The following is a 15565-nucleotide window of genomic DNA, read 5'->3' as shown; positions in this document are numbered from 1 at the left end:
CCTAGTAGTAATACTGCAAGGCTCCAGGCTCCACTTGGAGGATACAACCCAAAGCAACAAACTCCAATGTGTCCAGCATGCAAGTTTGAGTCCTGCTGGGAACGCCATGGATTGCATACATACAACTGGTGCTGTGCCGGCTACACTGGCTTTTGATTGAGTACCAAGTCAGATTCAAGATATTGGTTTTGACCTTTAAGGCTTTGAGTGGTCTAGGATCAATGTATCTGCAAGAACTGTAGCTACAGAGGGGCCGGGAGGGAGTCCAGGCCCCTCCCAACAACCCCCTGTTCCATCTGTTCCCTCCAATCTGTCCCCCCATGCTCACCACTGCTCAGCACCATCACTCCAAATACGTGTTGCTTCTCTTCTCCAGGGCTTGCCTTGCCAGAACCTGCCCAGCTTGCCCCAGTCGCCCAGTGCCAACCAGCCATTCCTGGAGCTGCAGCCTGGCTCCCCCAATGGCCCATGCTTCTAGCCAAACACAACTGGTGGCTGGGGGGGGGGGGGGGGGTTAAGAAAAAAATAGCCAATCTGTCCTTCTACCACATTCTTTAATTGTTTGCTTGGAACTGGATCTCTAGCAACCTACCAAGTACAGGGCTATACAGAAGTGTTTTTTTGGAAAGGGGTTATTGGGAGCACCAACAATCAAAAACTGTATCTGGGCTCCACCAAACTTTAAATCCTGGCTACAGCCTTGCCTCCATTATATCCCTGGTAGACTATTGCTCTTCACTGGTAGTAATCTGCTGGTGATCTCCAGCCCTAAAGAGGTTCAGCTGTTCTTGACAAGGGCCAGGGCTTTTTCAGTCCTGTCTCCAACCTGATGGAACTCTCTGCCTGATGACATCTGGGCCCTGTGGGAGCGGATTATCGCTCACACTTCCTCATACTGATCACTGGAAGTTGCACATGGCGCCTCATGAAAATGAACTCTCTGAGGATCTGAAAAAACAAATTGCTGCTCTACATAAAGATGGCCTAGGCTATAGGAAGATTGCCAAGACCCTGAAACTAAGCTGCAGCATGGTGGTCAAGACCATATAGCGGTTTAACAGGACAGGTTCCACTCAGAACAAGCCTTGCCATGGTTGACCAAAGAAGTTGAGTGCCTGTGCTCAGCATCATATCCAGAGGTTGGCTTTGGGAAATAGACATATGAGTCCTGCCAGCATTGCTACAGAGCTTGAAGGAGTGGGGGGTCAGCCTGTCAGTGCTCAGACCATATGCCACACGCTGCATCAAATTGGTCTGCAGGGCTGTCTTCCCAGAAGGAAGCCTCTTCTAAAGATGATGCACAAGAAAGCCTGCAAACTGTTTGCTGCAGACAAGCAGACGAAGGACATGGATTTCTGGAACCATGTCCTGTGGTTCAATGAGACCAAGATAAACTTATTTGGTTCAGATGATGTCAAGCATGTGTGGAGGCAACCAGGTGAGGAGTACAAAGACAAGTGTGTCTTGCCTACAATCAAGCATGTTGGTGGGAATGTCATGGTCTGGGGCTGCATGAGTGCTGCCGGCACTGGGGAGCTACAGTTCATTGAGGGAACCATGAATGCCAACATGTACTGTGACATACTGATGCAGAGCATGATCCCCTCCCTTCGGAGACTGGGCCACAGGGCAGTATTTCAACATGATAACGACCCCAAACACACCTCCAAAACAACCACTGCCTTGCTAAAGAAGCTGAGGGTAAAGGTGATGGACTGGCCAAGCATGTCTCCAGACCTAAACCCTATTGAGCATCTGTGGGGCATCATGAAATGGAAGGTGGAAGTGTGCAAGGTCTCTAACATTCACCAGCTACATGACATCATCATGGAGGAGTGGAAGAGGACTCCAGTGGCAACCTGTGAAGCTCTGGTGAACTCTATGCCCAAGCAGGTTAAGGCAGTGCTGGAAAATAATGGTGGCCACACAAAATATTGACACTTTGGGCTCCATTTGGACATTATCACTTAGGGGTAGACTCACTTTTGTTGCTAGCAGTTTAGACATTAATGACTGTGTGTTGCGTAATTTTATGGGGACAGCACATTTACACTGTTATACAAGTTGTAGACTCACTACTTTACATTGTAGCCAAGTGTCATTTCTTCAGTGTTGTCACATGAAAAGATATACTTAAATATTTACAAAACATGAGAGGGGGTGTACTCACTTCTGTGACATACTGTATGTATTTTTATCTGATGTGCGTCGCCCAGAGTCTGGCTTCAGCCAGGGTGGGGTGATTCAGTAAATCATCCTCCTCCTCCTCCTTCTCCATGGTTGTATCCTTCAAGTGGGGTCTGGAGTTCTTGCAATATTACTACTAGTTGTATACGGTTTGTAAATTACCCTGTACAATTAACTAATGTGTAAATGACATTATTGTAGTATTACTACTAATTGTATATGGTTTGTAAGTTACCCTGTTGTTGTGTCTTGCATTCAGTCCCGAAATTACAACACAGTGGATGCTACGGAGGTGACCAGTGGAAGTCCACTGGTCCCCGGATGTAGCTCCGCAAATACGCTCCGCCAATCAAGATCTGTGATGGGAAGTTTAACTGGCCAGGATTGGACCTGGCCAGACGGAGGGTTGTTCCGGGGTATGTATATAATCGGGACCCAGCCCGCATTGCCTTGCCTTGTGATGTACTCGCTAATAAAGCATGTTGCCTTCAACATGTCTTGTCACTCAGTACATTACACCTGTACAATTAACAAACTTGTAAATGACATTACTGTCTTATGACTATATTGATTTTCCAGTACATTATTGGTAATGCCACTTACACGTTAGTTAATAGTACAGGGTTTGTTACTTTGTATAGTATCTTGATTTTCCATGTTACTCTTCATTGCTCTAACCCACTAGGAGAATAGCAACCCTAACATGGTGTTCAAAGTCGATGGCACCTATCTGTTGTGCTGGGATATCCTCAAACATCCTAGATGGAACAGCAGTGAGGCTGGGGCACTCAGAATAGAAACCATATTAATAAGAATGCATTAGATTCATTATAAATTATTTTAACCTACCTGTTACTAAGTAAAGAGCCCAGGATCATTAAGCTGTCTTCCATCAGTGTAATAATTTCAGCAGATTCGGTTCCTTTGAGGAGCAGCTCTCCTCTTCCCTTGAATGATGAAAAACTCAGGGTCTGATTTGCCCAACTGTCAACCACCTGACCCAGTTTAGCTTCAATATCCTTTTCTTTTATAGCAGATATGCAAATGTCCTAGTAAAGCAAAACATATTGATATGATATTTAAATACAAAAAACTGTCATTTTAAATCATTCTAATGTCTACATGTTTGGGTGGGATGTTAAAACATCCAAATACCAGTACAGAAATTGTGAACATATTTTTCTAAGGCAAAGGTTTTATGTGGCCATTTGAGTTGCAAATACAAAAAATGGAAAAAGGTTAAATGTATTTAAATAATATGCACACTATCCAGAATTTTCCTCGGTATATTCATGCATTTTCTGCCAGGCACTTGGGAATTTGGAACTAAACTTATTAAAACTGTGCTGAAGAGACCTTCAATATATCCTTTAATTTTTGAATAAAAACTTGTGCCTTTACTGCAGCGTTTTGGGCTTCATGTCTTGCCATTCTAGGAAGTACTGGAATTCAGCCTCTTAGCAAGAACAGTTTTGCTTTTCCGTTTCAGTCTAGTTTGGCCCTTACAATCAGCAGTTTAGCTTAAGGCAGAGGTGTTAAACTAATTTGTTACCAGGGCCAGATCTGATATAAATGTCACATTGTTGGGCAGGGGCATGTGTGCCATAAAATGTAATGTCAGGCACTGGATTTACAAACTTTATAAAAACAAGGAAAGAAAAAGAAAGGTCCCCTGTGCAAGCACCAGTCGTTTCCAACTCTGGGATGACACTGCTTTCACAATGTTTTCACAGCAGATCTTTTTACGGGGTGGTTTGCCATTGCCTTCCCTGGTCATTACACTTTCCCTCCCAGCAAGCTGGGTACTCATTTTACTGACCTCGGAAGGATGGAAGGCTGAGTCAACCTCGAGCCAGCTACCTGAACCAGCTTCTGCTGGAATCGAACTCAGGACATGAGCAGAGGGCTCTGACTGCAGTACTGCAGCTTTACCACTCTGTGCCACGGGGCTCTGCTTATAAGGACAAAGGCAACCCCAATTAACGATACTGTTTTTTACTCAGAACACAAGCTAAAACAATTGATTTACAGTGGAACCCTCAAAAGCCTCAATAAATGCATTTAATCATATACCACTCAGTTTTTTTCCAAGGGATACCATAAAAGGGGGAGGTCCTTACATTTCTGTACAAGTTAATTACTTTTTGCATATATAATACTTTAAGGAGATAAGTAATTGTCCTTGCAAGTAAATAAGGTAGTTTTTCAGCACACACCAATTCACCCAGCCTCAGCAGCTGAGCAGAGCTACAATCCATCTCTTGCTCTTTGTTTCCTCACAAACCAGACTCCCCCCCTCCACCACTCCATCTCCAACAACAACAACTCCTATATGGTGTGCTTCTTGTCCTCCCGTGAGTCCCTTTTATCTTATGGGCTGAGAACAGGTGGGGGGAGAAGAGAGGTTGTTGCTCCCCACTCACCTCCACTCTCTTCTGAGACTCTTCTTTCCCCTCAGAGCATTACACACAAGACAGCTCAGTTGCTTCTTTGTCCATGAGTCAGCCCTCTCCTCCTGCCATCCCTTCCTTTCTCCAGTTGTTGTGGTCTGGCTGAGTCCTGGATGGGCCAGCTCCATCTCTAGGGCCATATATTTGACACCCATGTTTTAAGGTTCTTCCTGGTGTACCTTTATGTCACAATAAAGTTAACTGCTTGTTCTCCAGTGGGGGAAGGCATCCAAACTGGTTAGGTCATGCCAGGCAGGGCTATGCAAATTTGTATATGCCTTCCAAGAACTAGAGAGGGAGTTCTTCCAGTTTCAATAGCCTTGCCGCTCCAGGAGGTCATTAGAGCCTAGCTCCACTCCACACAAGTTTATAAAAAAAAAGACGAAAGAGACAGACGCCAGAAGAAAATATAATTTTAAAGCCTGCCAGTATTTTGCAATGGAGGCGAGCACTTCAAAAGGGACCCTGGGCCCAGGGTCCTCTGAAGGTAGGCCCTACCCGTCCGAGGCCTCGGACACAGGAGAAGTGCCAAGAGCACCCGCCGTTTTGGAAGTTCCACTCAGACAGGCGGGAGCTTCAGAAATGGCACGTTTCTACCAAGCAGGTGCCAGTTCTGGGGCATGGACAATATCACAGGCAGGTCCGGAGGTCTCCAGGTGGCCACAATATGAAGGGGGTGAGAGCCACTGCTCTGAGGCAGACTGTGTTTTCCGTCCAGTCCCTGCTGCTCCTAATGGTTCTCTAGTGTTTTTCTGGAGGTGAGTCGGCCAGTTCCTCTGCAGCCACAGGCACCTTTCTTTCCCTTGTGGGTCATGACCCTAAATTCCTCAGCTGCCCCTCAGGAGGTGCCCCTATCCTTCAGTCGCAGCAGTCATTAGCAGCGTATACCGCCCCTGCAGGATCAAATATGGCGATGCTACAAGTTTTTCCTGCCTCCTCTGGACAGCCCCCGGGCGACTGGGCATCCAATGCTTGGAGAATGGCCTGATTTCCCCCATTCCTTTAAGTTGCCCCAATGGCTCCCGCACAACAGCAGATCGACCACCCAGGGCAAGAAAGAGAGCCAGATCGTTGCAGAGCAGAAGGGAGGAGGCGTTCTCCCAGTGCAGATTCTAGTGGCTCCAGGCACCCCAGATGGAACAGCCCATCCCCCTCATCGGGATCTATAGACTCAGAACCATCTTCTGAACGAGAAGATCCCAAGAGCACAAAGGGTAGAAAGAGAAGGAGAGCATCAGAAAAAAGTATTCCTGTGAGGGAGGGACCTTCCACTTAAGAGGCCCAGGGGTCAGAGGAAGACTTCAGAGGAAGAGCCCACCTCAGACATAGAGGGCAACGAATCCATTATATCCTCAGCAGCCATTACCTCAGACAAAGAGGGAGAATGGTCTGGGGAAGATTCAGACTCAAAAGAGAGCTTCACTAGACTTTTTCAACCAGAGCATTATCAAAGGTTACTCAAGAAGGTGGTATCAGCTCTAAATTATGAGATGGACACAGGAGAGGAAGAAAAAACTTCCAAAGCAACTGCTAAACTAGATTCCAGAGGTTTCAAAAAACCTAGCAAGAGGATGAAGGGGTGCCCATTTCCTGATAATTTTGAGGAAGTTCTTAAATCAGAATGGTTGATACCTGGGGGGGGGGGGGTGGTTCTGCTCTCTAGACTATATCAAAACAGTTTTACGTCCTACCAGGCTTCTGGGGCTCATGGTGTCTTCAATAGACTTAGTACCCTGGGCGAGATTTCACACAAGATCTTTCCAGTAGGCTCTACTCCCATACCAACACGACATCAGGCAACGCAGATACAAATTCATTCCGCTCTCGCCCGAAGTAAATGCCTCCCTGAGATGGTGGACCTTATTCGACAACCTGGGCCAAGGCCTACCCTTCTTTCAGACCCCCAACATCACAGTGACTACAGATGCCAGCCTGAGGGGCTGGGGTGCTCATTGCCAAAATCAGTCAGTCCAAGGCAGATGGTCATCAGCAGAGCAGGAGAACAGCATAAATCTGTTGGAACTGAGAGCAGTGTGACTGGCACTACTTGCATTCAAGCACCTTGTGATAGGAAGATCGGTGTTAATACGCACGGACAATATCACAGTCAAGACGCATATCAATCGCCAAGGAGGGACAAAAGCCTTGCTCCTACATCAGGAGGCAGTAGAGATATTCTTATGGGCTGAAAAACACCTGACAGGTTTGAAAGCCCAACACATTCAGGGGGTGTTGAATGTCCAGGCGGACTGCCTGAGCCGGAAGGACGTGGATTCAGCAGAGTGGTCTTTGAACAGTCAGACCTTTCAAAAATTGACCTTGAGGTTCGGAGTTCCTGTGGTGGACCTTTTTGCATCCAAGAAAAATCACAAAGTTCCCAGGTTCTTCTCCAGGTTTCTGGACCCCGATGCAGAAGGGTGCCCTACAAACAGCTTGGCCAATGGGCCTCTTGTATGCCTTCTCATCACTGCCAATCATCAGCAGAGTTCTTCGAAAGATCAAGGAGGAGAGAACGGAAGTGCTACTAATAGTTCCTTACTGGCCAAGAAGACCTTGGTTTTCGGAACTTGTACAACTGTTAGTGACAGAACCATGGCATCTGCCAGTCCAAAGAGACTTACTTCAGCAGGGCCCGGTACTCCATCCAGACCCAGGATGGCTGCAGTTTGTGGCATGGAAACTGCTAGACCTAGAACAATCAGGCATTCCAAGAGACATCACAGACATTATGCTACAAGCCCGTTGGCCTGCCATGAGGTGCATTTACAATTACACCTGGTCGGCCTTTTACAAATGGGCAGTGAGCCAGGACAGAGATCCTATGACACCATCTCATCATGATATCATTGCATTCCTTCATGAAGGCTGGAAAAAAGGACTACGTCCCAATACTTTAAAGAGACAGGTTGCAGTTATTGTTGCAGGGCTCAATAATAGGGAGCTGGGAAACATTGCTATACATAAACATGTTAAGCGGCACTTAAAAGGTACCATGCAACTAGCTCCACTGTTGCAACATCGTTTTCTGGTTTGGAGCCTGTCTACAGTACTTCAGGCTTTGACTAGCCCCCCCCATTTGAGCCGATTCTTTCTATTGAGCTAAAATATCGATCTTAGAAAGTTGCCTTCCTAGTGGCTATCACATCAGCTAGGAGGGTATCTGAGTTGGGGGCATTGTCAGTAAGACAGGAATTGTGTACTGTTTATGAGGACTCTGTGGTTCTCCGAACAGACCCTTCCTTTATTCCAAAAGTAAATTCGAATTTTCACTTAAACCAGCAGGTGACACTACCATCCTTTTGTCCGCAATGGTTCACCCTAAGGAAAAAAGGTGGCACAAGCTAGATGTTAGAAGGGCACTCCTATTCTATACGGAGAGGACAGCCCCGTTTAGGCTATCAGATCAGTTGTTTGTTTCATACGGAACTCAGAATCTAGGAAAAACTGTTTCCAAGGTCTCAATAGCCTTCTGGATAAAAAAGTGTATAGCTGCTGCACAAGAGGTACAAGGTCTTACTCCTCCTTTAGGAGTGACTGCACATTCTACTAGGGCAGCTGCCACTTCAGCTGCTTTTTCCATGAGGGTACCAATTGAGGATATTTGCCAGGCAGCTACTTGGTCTTCCTTTAAGACCTTTGTCAAACACTACAGAATTGACCAGCAGTTCTCTACTGAGGCTGCATTTGGGAGAAGGGTCCTCCAACAGGTTCTAAATGAGTGACCCTGATTTTCCCTCCCTATTAAGCTTTGTTACATAACCAGTTTGGATGTCTTCGCCCCACTGAAGGAGAACGAAACACTGGACTTACCTGAAGATTTCTTCTCTTCAGTGGGGCGAAGGCATCCAAATATTTTCTGCCCACCTCTGTTGTAGTTTAATGTCACAAGGATTATAATAGCTGGAGAATGAGGGACAGCTGTAGTTGTCATGCTCTTAGCTTTGCAAGTTTTTTCCTTACCGTTGTATGTAAGGATGAGTTCGATAAACTCTACATTAAAATTATTTGAATTTATTTGCAATTTATGTGTGGTTTGAAGTTTTTGATCGGCTTGGCTATTTTATGTCTGGAAGGACTCCCTCTCTACGTCCTGGAAGGCATATACAAATTTGCATAGCCCTGCCTGGAGCGACGGGAGGTGTGACCTAACCAGTTAGGATGCCTTCACCCCACTGAACAGAAGAAACCTTCAGGTAAGTCCAGTGTTTCGGGGGTTTTTTTGAATGTGGCCTCCTCTTCATGACACTTCATGATCGGTCTACTGTGCTGTCACTTAAGTTACAACTATAAGGTTTTTTTGCCTTAATACTGATTTTTAAATGCTTTTTAAAAAAAGCACTGAACAGGTGTCTTTTGTTGCCTTTAAACACCAAAAGTTTCCTAAGGGTCTTCAGCCTTGTATATAAAATTTTTAAATGCTCGTGGCATATGGGTTTTTAAAAATTTTGGACCCTTTATATAGGACTCAGAATAGCCCACCAGGGAATACCATAATCTGCTGATGAAATTTACTCTGTATGTACTCAGAAGCTGACTCTCCACCACATCTTGTATCATTAATCTATAGATTCTACTGACTTACACACTAGAGATGCCTGAATTCTAAGCATATCCATTATTAGCTTGAGGAATTATATCACATTAATAAAATGAGGCTGATAGAAGAATGGAAGGGTATCCAAATAAGTTCAAGACACATTTATCATCTTTCAAGATTTCCCCTAGACCTGAAGAGTTCACGGATTTACTTGCTCACTCAACAAGGAAAATAAACACATGCATACCTCTCAAATGTGTCTAGATGAGCCTAATATATAGGTGATCAACCTTCTGGACTGTTGTAAATTCTGTGACTTTCTCTCCTAACAGGTTCATCATTTAATTATCTAAATATGGTATGTTATTTCTTTCAAATGGTCTTTTCAGAACTGATAATGTTAGCAAGGGGCATACTGTCTCAGACTTGCACCTGAAAGCAATTCCATCAAGGAAACACAATATATATATTTCCCTAAAAGTTATGAGACACCACTTGATTTATTTATTTATTTATTTTGTTCGATTTATATCCCGCCCTACCCCACCAAAGCAGGCTTTGATGTGCTTATACTCATCAAAAATATGTGATATTATTTTTTTTAAAAACCATCCCTTTCTTGCATCTATTTTCTAAATGAATATCTTTTGTACACTTTCATACATGTAATGCTTATCTCTTACAAAAATTTAGCCTTTTTTTCCTGGCCTATGACTAGTGCTGGTGTGCACTGTATGCTGTCTAAACATAAAAGACAATAACATGGAAGTCTAAGTGTCAAATTATAGAATGGTTCCTACCTCAATATCATCCTTGTGCTTAAGAAGTGGTGCTTCCATGATATTTCGCAGGCAAAAGGAATCAGATTCTACATCAAATGGATGCCCAGTTGTTTCAGAAATACGATTCCAGTGTCTCAGTTTCATTGCTTTATTGGTCATCATTTCTAACAGTGGGCATGATTCACTGAAATCATCTATTCTTTTTTTAAGATCTAAAAATGCTTGCCAATCTTTAAGCCCCTTGGGTAGTTTGCGGCACCTTCAGTTAAAAAAAACCTAAAAATTAAAAAGCATCCCACTGCAAAAGTTGTAAGAGCAACAATATAATTTTTTTTAAAAAAATCTCTAAACATTTTCTTAAAAAGGAAAGTGCTGCATTGCACTCTAAAGGACTGATACCCAGGATCAACCAGATTTAAGTAAGAAAGTCCACACAACTGGGGTCACAACAACTATGAAGGTCGTGCTAATGTTTTCTCCCAGTTGATAGGAATGTTGAGCAGGGCCACTTCTGCTATCTTAAGGGATATCAAAGGTCACGAGGGGCCATTTACCTAGACTATATGCTATGACGTAAAGTGTACACAGTGTCAAAATGTGAATTATACAGCATAATCTATACAGTAACATACAGGTATAGCAGATCACCCCTTAGTTAAGAACAAAAGCTCACCTGTTCTGAAACTCCAGAAGTTCAGCATTAATTTTTTCAATGTCTACATCTCCCCAAAGAATTTCATAATACCCACTAATATTATTCATCACAGTATCGTACAATCCATACAATTTTTGAAGTAAACTTAGCTCCTTTCTATGAGACAAAAGTGGCAGTTTTCATTAGGCATATAACATGATTATAAAAGTATAGCTAATGCATTCTGAAATGTAAACCCATGGGCCATACAACTGAATTTGATCTTAGTGTTCTCTAGAAGCTTTGAAAGCACAAACACATTCAAATTATAATTTAATCAATGTGAAAAATTAATTTCAGTTCCCTAAATTCTGAAAATAGACTTTTATCTACAAACTACATGTGGACAAGCAGAAAATGTTAAATGATAAAGAATGGACAAATTAAATTATCTGAATGATCTATTTTGGATTTGAACATGGAGATGGATTTTATTATGTTCTGAAACAGTTTAATATAGTAGAATCAAAGTCCATTGCTGTGTAAAAACCTGATTAATGTGCTTATTATGAAATAAAAACATGTGGATATGAAAAGCAAGAGATCATAATTTCCACAGGAAACCCAATTCCATAGTTCTTAAAATTGTCTCCAAACAGGCCTCTTCAAATGATCATTTGTGCTTAACTTCATTATCTTATTATTTTTCATATGTAACAATTCCAGTTCCCAGATTTAACAGTACGTTAAATTTGCATGTCTTAATAACCCTTTTCTCTCTCATAGATCCCACCACTAATTTTTTTCAGCAGTCCTTTGATTCTGCACTTTCAAAGCATACCACAAAACTGTCCTCCTTTTTCATTCTTTCTGGGATGGTTTTCATCCAAACAATTTTTGAAGGAATTTAGTTTTGAAGATTATATAATTCTTTTCCAGTGTGAAGTTACATAAGTGGGTACAGTTTATAAAAAAATATTTTTTCCACCTTTCTCTATCATTGAAGCTTTTTTAGAATGCTCAATTTATTCTGGAAAGTAGAGCAATTTTCCACAGTTACCTGATTTTATGTAAAATCTCATAATCTGTGACAGGCAATCCAAAGAGCTGCTCGCCAGATGAATAAGTAACAAATTTCCTCCAGAGTTCATCAAAATTGGCCTTATAAATATAAGTATAAAATTAATAAAGGATATAGATTATGCAATACAAAAAGCATGAGGTTTTACTACATGGCTGTTCAGCATAAACAACTGCATTTTTAATTAACACAACATCAACTGTATTGGTGATTGAGACAAATCTTTTGCCTTTAATTCTCATTTGAGAAAATAAAGATTACTAATAAGAACTGCACATATATGGAAGAAAAGACTAATGAACCTTTTTAATCTGGGGCTCTGACAAATTCCACAGAAATTTCTATATACATGGAAAATGTGTCATTGCATTATTGTCAGGGGATGAAACCACATAAAACTAATTCTTGTGGGAGGCTAGCATGAACATTTTAGTTATTTTTGCAAATCCTGAGAAGCTCTTACCTTTCACAAATTTAAATAACTATATAAAGAATGGGGCTATGGGAGGGCATCTGTTTTGCAGGCTGAAGGTCTCTGATTCAATCCTCACCATTTCCAGTTAAAAGAATCAAGTAGTAGGCAATGTGAAAGACCTCTATTCAAAACCTAGAGATCTATTGCCTGTCATAATAGACAATACTGACCATCATAGATCAACGGTAGGCAGACTCATGTATTCATGTGTATGCAATTCAGAACGTCTACCTTAATGTTGTATAAAATGTTAGTCCTGTGTTTCTCATATACTGGCAAGAAATTCTAATATACAGACAGTGGAAAGTAGACATCAGAAAATGTCTAGTGGTTATCAGGGGACAATAACTCAAAGTCCGTTTACTTAGAAAATAAAGCAACTAGAAAAGTAGATCAAATGAAGTAAATCCAATCAAAAAGCATCTCTTTAAACTACCTGTACAACAGGCTTTAGAAGGAAGAATCCCACAAAATTATTCTACCTCTTAATTTAAAAGTGTATTTATGATCTTTGTCATTTCAGAGATAAATATGAATTTTTGGAGGCAAAATATATTAGTGTGACATCTAGTACAGAACAAGGCACTGAGTATTTACGTGACAGGAAGACAATCCTAAAACTGATGAACCACCTCTAAAACGTTATACACAAAAGGTAGGTTTTTTACATTATTGGAAGTGACTATAATTCGTATGCAAATTTAAGACTTTTTTTTGAAGGCATACCTAAAACCCCCCCAAAAAACCACCCTAGGCTTACATCTGAGTAAATACTGTAATTCTAATGACAGAAATTATTTTCTGAAGAATTAAACATCAAAAAGGTTGCTGAAACTATTCTGATTAAAACTTAGTGATTAAAACCTAGCCAATCACTCAGTTTACCTGGAATATCTGTAATCTATTGCTAGCTTCTTGAGGTGGTGTATTTGGAACCATAGGTCCTTCCTAAAACAGAAGTAAGGCTAATGATTAATAGTAGTTCTTTGCAATTGACTTATACCCTATTCCCACGTAACTTCAATGAATTAATCAAATGCATAATAATAATAAATTTTTATTTATACCCCACCCTCCCCGCCGAGGCAGGCTCAGGGCGGCTTACAAGACATGTTATAGACCATTTTATAACAATAAAAACAAGATAATACAATTCAATAACATGTTATAACAATAAAACAAGATAGTATAGTTAAATACAATTCATAAATTAAGCATTAAATAAATAATCTAAGAACAGTGTAACTTAATGGTGCTACAATTTCAGTTTGTACAATATGGCTTGATGTTACTACTAGGTTCTATCTTAGAAGGCTAGTTTGAAGAGGGCGGTTTTGCAAGCCCTACGGAACTGATTGAGATCTGGCAGCTGGTTCCACCATTGGGGTGCCTTTAGAGAAAAGTCCTGCTCTCTAGTTGTTTTTAATTTGGCTTCCTTTGGCCCAAGGATTTCCAGAAGGTTTTGTGAACTAGATCGCAGTGCTCTCTGGGGAGCATATGGAGAGAGGCGGTCCCTAAGGTAGGCAGGTCCTTGGCCATATAGGGCTTTAAAGGTAATAACCAGCACCTTGTAACGAATTCGGTATACAACTGGCAGCCAGTGCAGTTCCCGCAGCCTAGGCCATACATGTTCCCACCGAGGTAGTCCCATTAACTGTCTGGCTGCTGCATTTTGCACTAGCTGCAGTTTCCGAGTTCGGCACAGGGGCAGCCCCATGTAGAGGGCATTACAGTAGTCTAACCTCGAGGTGACCGTTGCATGGATCACTGTTGCCAGGTCGCCGCGCTCCAAAAAGGGGGCCAACTGCCTCGCCCGCCTAAGATGAAAAAAGGCGGATTTGGCAGTGGCTGCTATCTGGGCCTCCATTGTCAGGGAAGACTCCAGTAGCACTCCCAAGCTCCTGACCCTGTGCACTGATACCAGTGGCGCCCGTCAAAAGCTGGAAGGGAGATCCCTCCTTCCGGACCGCCGTGACCTAGGCAAAGGACCTCGGTCTTCGCTGGATTCAATTTCAGCCCACTCGACTTAATCCAATACCAATATTCCCAAATCCCAATATTGGTATTATATTGGGATTCAGGATATCATTGGTATTTTTTAGCATACCTTCCCTTCCTTCCCTGATTTGCACTGTGGGCGCAGCACGTCTCCGAGAGTGAAGGGAAGATAGTAGTCCCTTTAAATACTTTCCCTTTACTCCCTGATGCATGCTGCCCCGAGACATGACTCAGAGAGGAAAGGAGAGTTATTTAAAGCTCCCTCTGTTCTCTCCCTGTGGTGGCATGCAACAGGAACAGAAAGAAAGGTAGGTTTACAAGCTACCTCCCAGGGAAGCTGATCACTGGACCAGCAACCTGCCAGACTGACCAGCTTTTCTTGGGAGGAAGCCTAGTCTTCTTTAAACTACTCTACATTGTTTTCTGCTGCTTCAGAGGCTTCCTCTGAAGAAAGCTGACCAGAAGACCAACAACCCTCTGGACTGATCGGCTTCCCTGTAAGGAAGCCTAGCCTTCTCTAAACCCCTCTGTGTTGCCCCCCTCCCCTGCACTTCAGAGCAGGGGGAAGCAAAGCAGAGGGGTTTCAAGGCTTCCTTCCAGGGAAGCTGATCAGTGGACTGATGACCCACTGGGCTGATCAGCTTTCCTTGGGGGGAAGCCTAGCCTTCTTTAAACCCCTCTGCTTTGCTTTCTCCTGCTTCTGGAGTGGGGGAGAAACGGAACCATGAAATGGCTGCCAGACATTTAAATCCAACAGCTGAGGGGTAGCTCCTCTCCTCACCTGTTAGGTTTAAATGGCCAGGGGGTTCGGTATAGCTGAAAAACACCTGAATAAAAGCTGACTAAAATCAGCTTTTCTTCAGGCTCAGCTATATCTGTAGCCGAATATAGACCTCTGATTGATATTCAGCTTATATAATACCTAAAAATATTGATAAGGGTTTTTTTGGTATTTATTTGGCTTGGTTTCTGCCAAACGCACACCCCATATATAAATACGTTGGAATGTATGCATGTTAGAATATATAAGAACTATCAGAAAGATATATTATTTTGCATCTGAAGAAGATAATTTTTGAAGATATATTGGACATGCCATATGTTATGATGCAAATTCATTCATGAGTAGCAGTTGTTTTGCCTCTCCACCTTATCCTTGAGCCTAAGGGAGGAGCAAACAGGAACATGTATGATCCCACTTGCAATAGAGTCAGTAAAATGACATGTGAAAAGCACTTTTCATATAAACAGTTCCTTTGGAACCAGTGGGTTTACCTAAAAGTAATTATGCTTAAACTGAGTTCCTAATGATGAATTGATTTTAAACAATGGAAAATCTATTGAAGTTATCTATAAATACTATAACAATTAATAATTCCTTTGCAACATTTACAAGAACATATTTCTCCAGTAAGTATTTA

The 15565-nt window shown here is 42.3% G+C and overlaps 2 protein-coding genes across 3 annotated transcripts in view; one reads left to right on the top strand and one right to left on the bottom strand.

Moving 5' to 3' along the window:
* GLO1 (glyoxalase I) overlaps window positions 1-15565 on the top strand; it is a 295016-nt gene that overhangs the window by 134689 nt on the left and 144762 nt on the right. The gene's annotated exons all lie outside the window — the stretch shown is intronic.
* Window positions 1-15565, bottom strand: part of DNAH8 (dynein axonemal heavy chain 8) — a 329757-nt gene that overhangs the window by 200153 nt on the left and 114039 nt on the right. Inside the window, exons 30-34 of the mRNA XM_060243601.1 lie at window positions 13032-13094; window positions 11651-11751; window positions 10630-10767; window positions 9975-10215; window positions 3037-3236 (exon numbers count right to left, since the gene is read on the bottom strand). Of these exons, the coding sequence (XP_060099584.1) occupies window positions 3037-3236; window positions 9975-10215; window positions 10630-10767; window positions 11651-11751; window positions 13032-13094 (743 nt within the window). The remainder of the gene's footprint in view (window positions 1-3036; window positions 3237-9974; window positions 10216-10629; window positions 10768-11650; window positions 11752-13031; window positions 13095-15565) is intronic.

The sequence above is a fragment of the Heteronotia binoei genome, chromosome 1, assembly GCF_032191835.1.
Source record: "Heteronotia binoei isolate CCM8104 ecotype False Entrance Well chromosome 1, APGP_CSIRO_Hbin_v1, whole genome shotgun sequence".
Classification (NCBI taxonomy): domain Eukaryota; kingdom Metazoa; phylum Chordata; class Lepidosauria; order Squamata; family Gekkonidae; genus Heteronotia; species Heteronotia binoei.
This window is presented reverse-complemented; position numbering and strand designations above follow the sequence as displayed.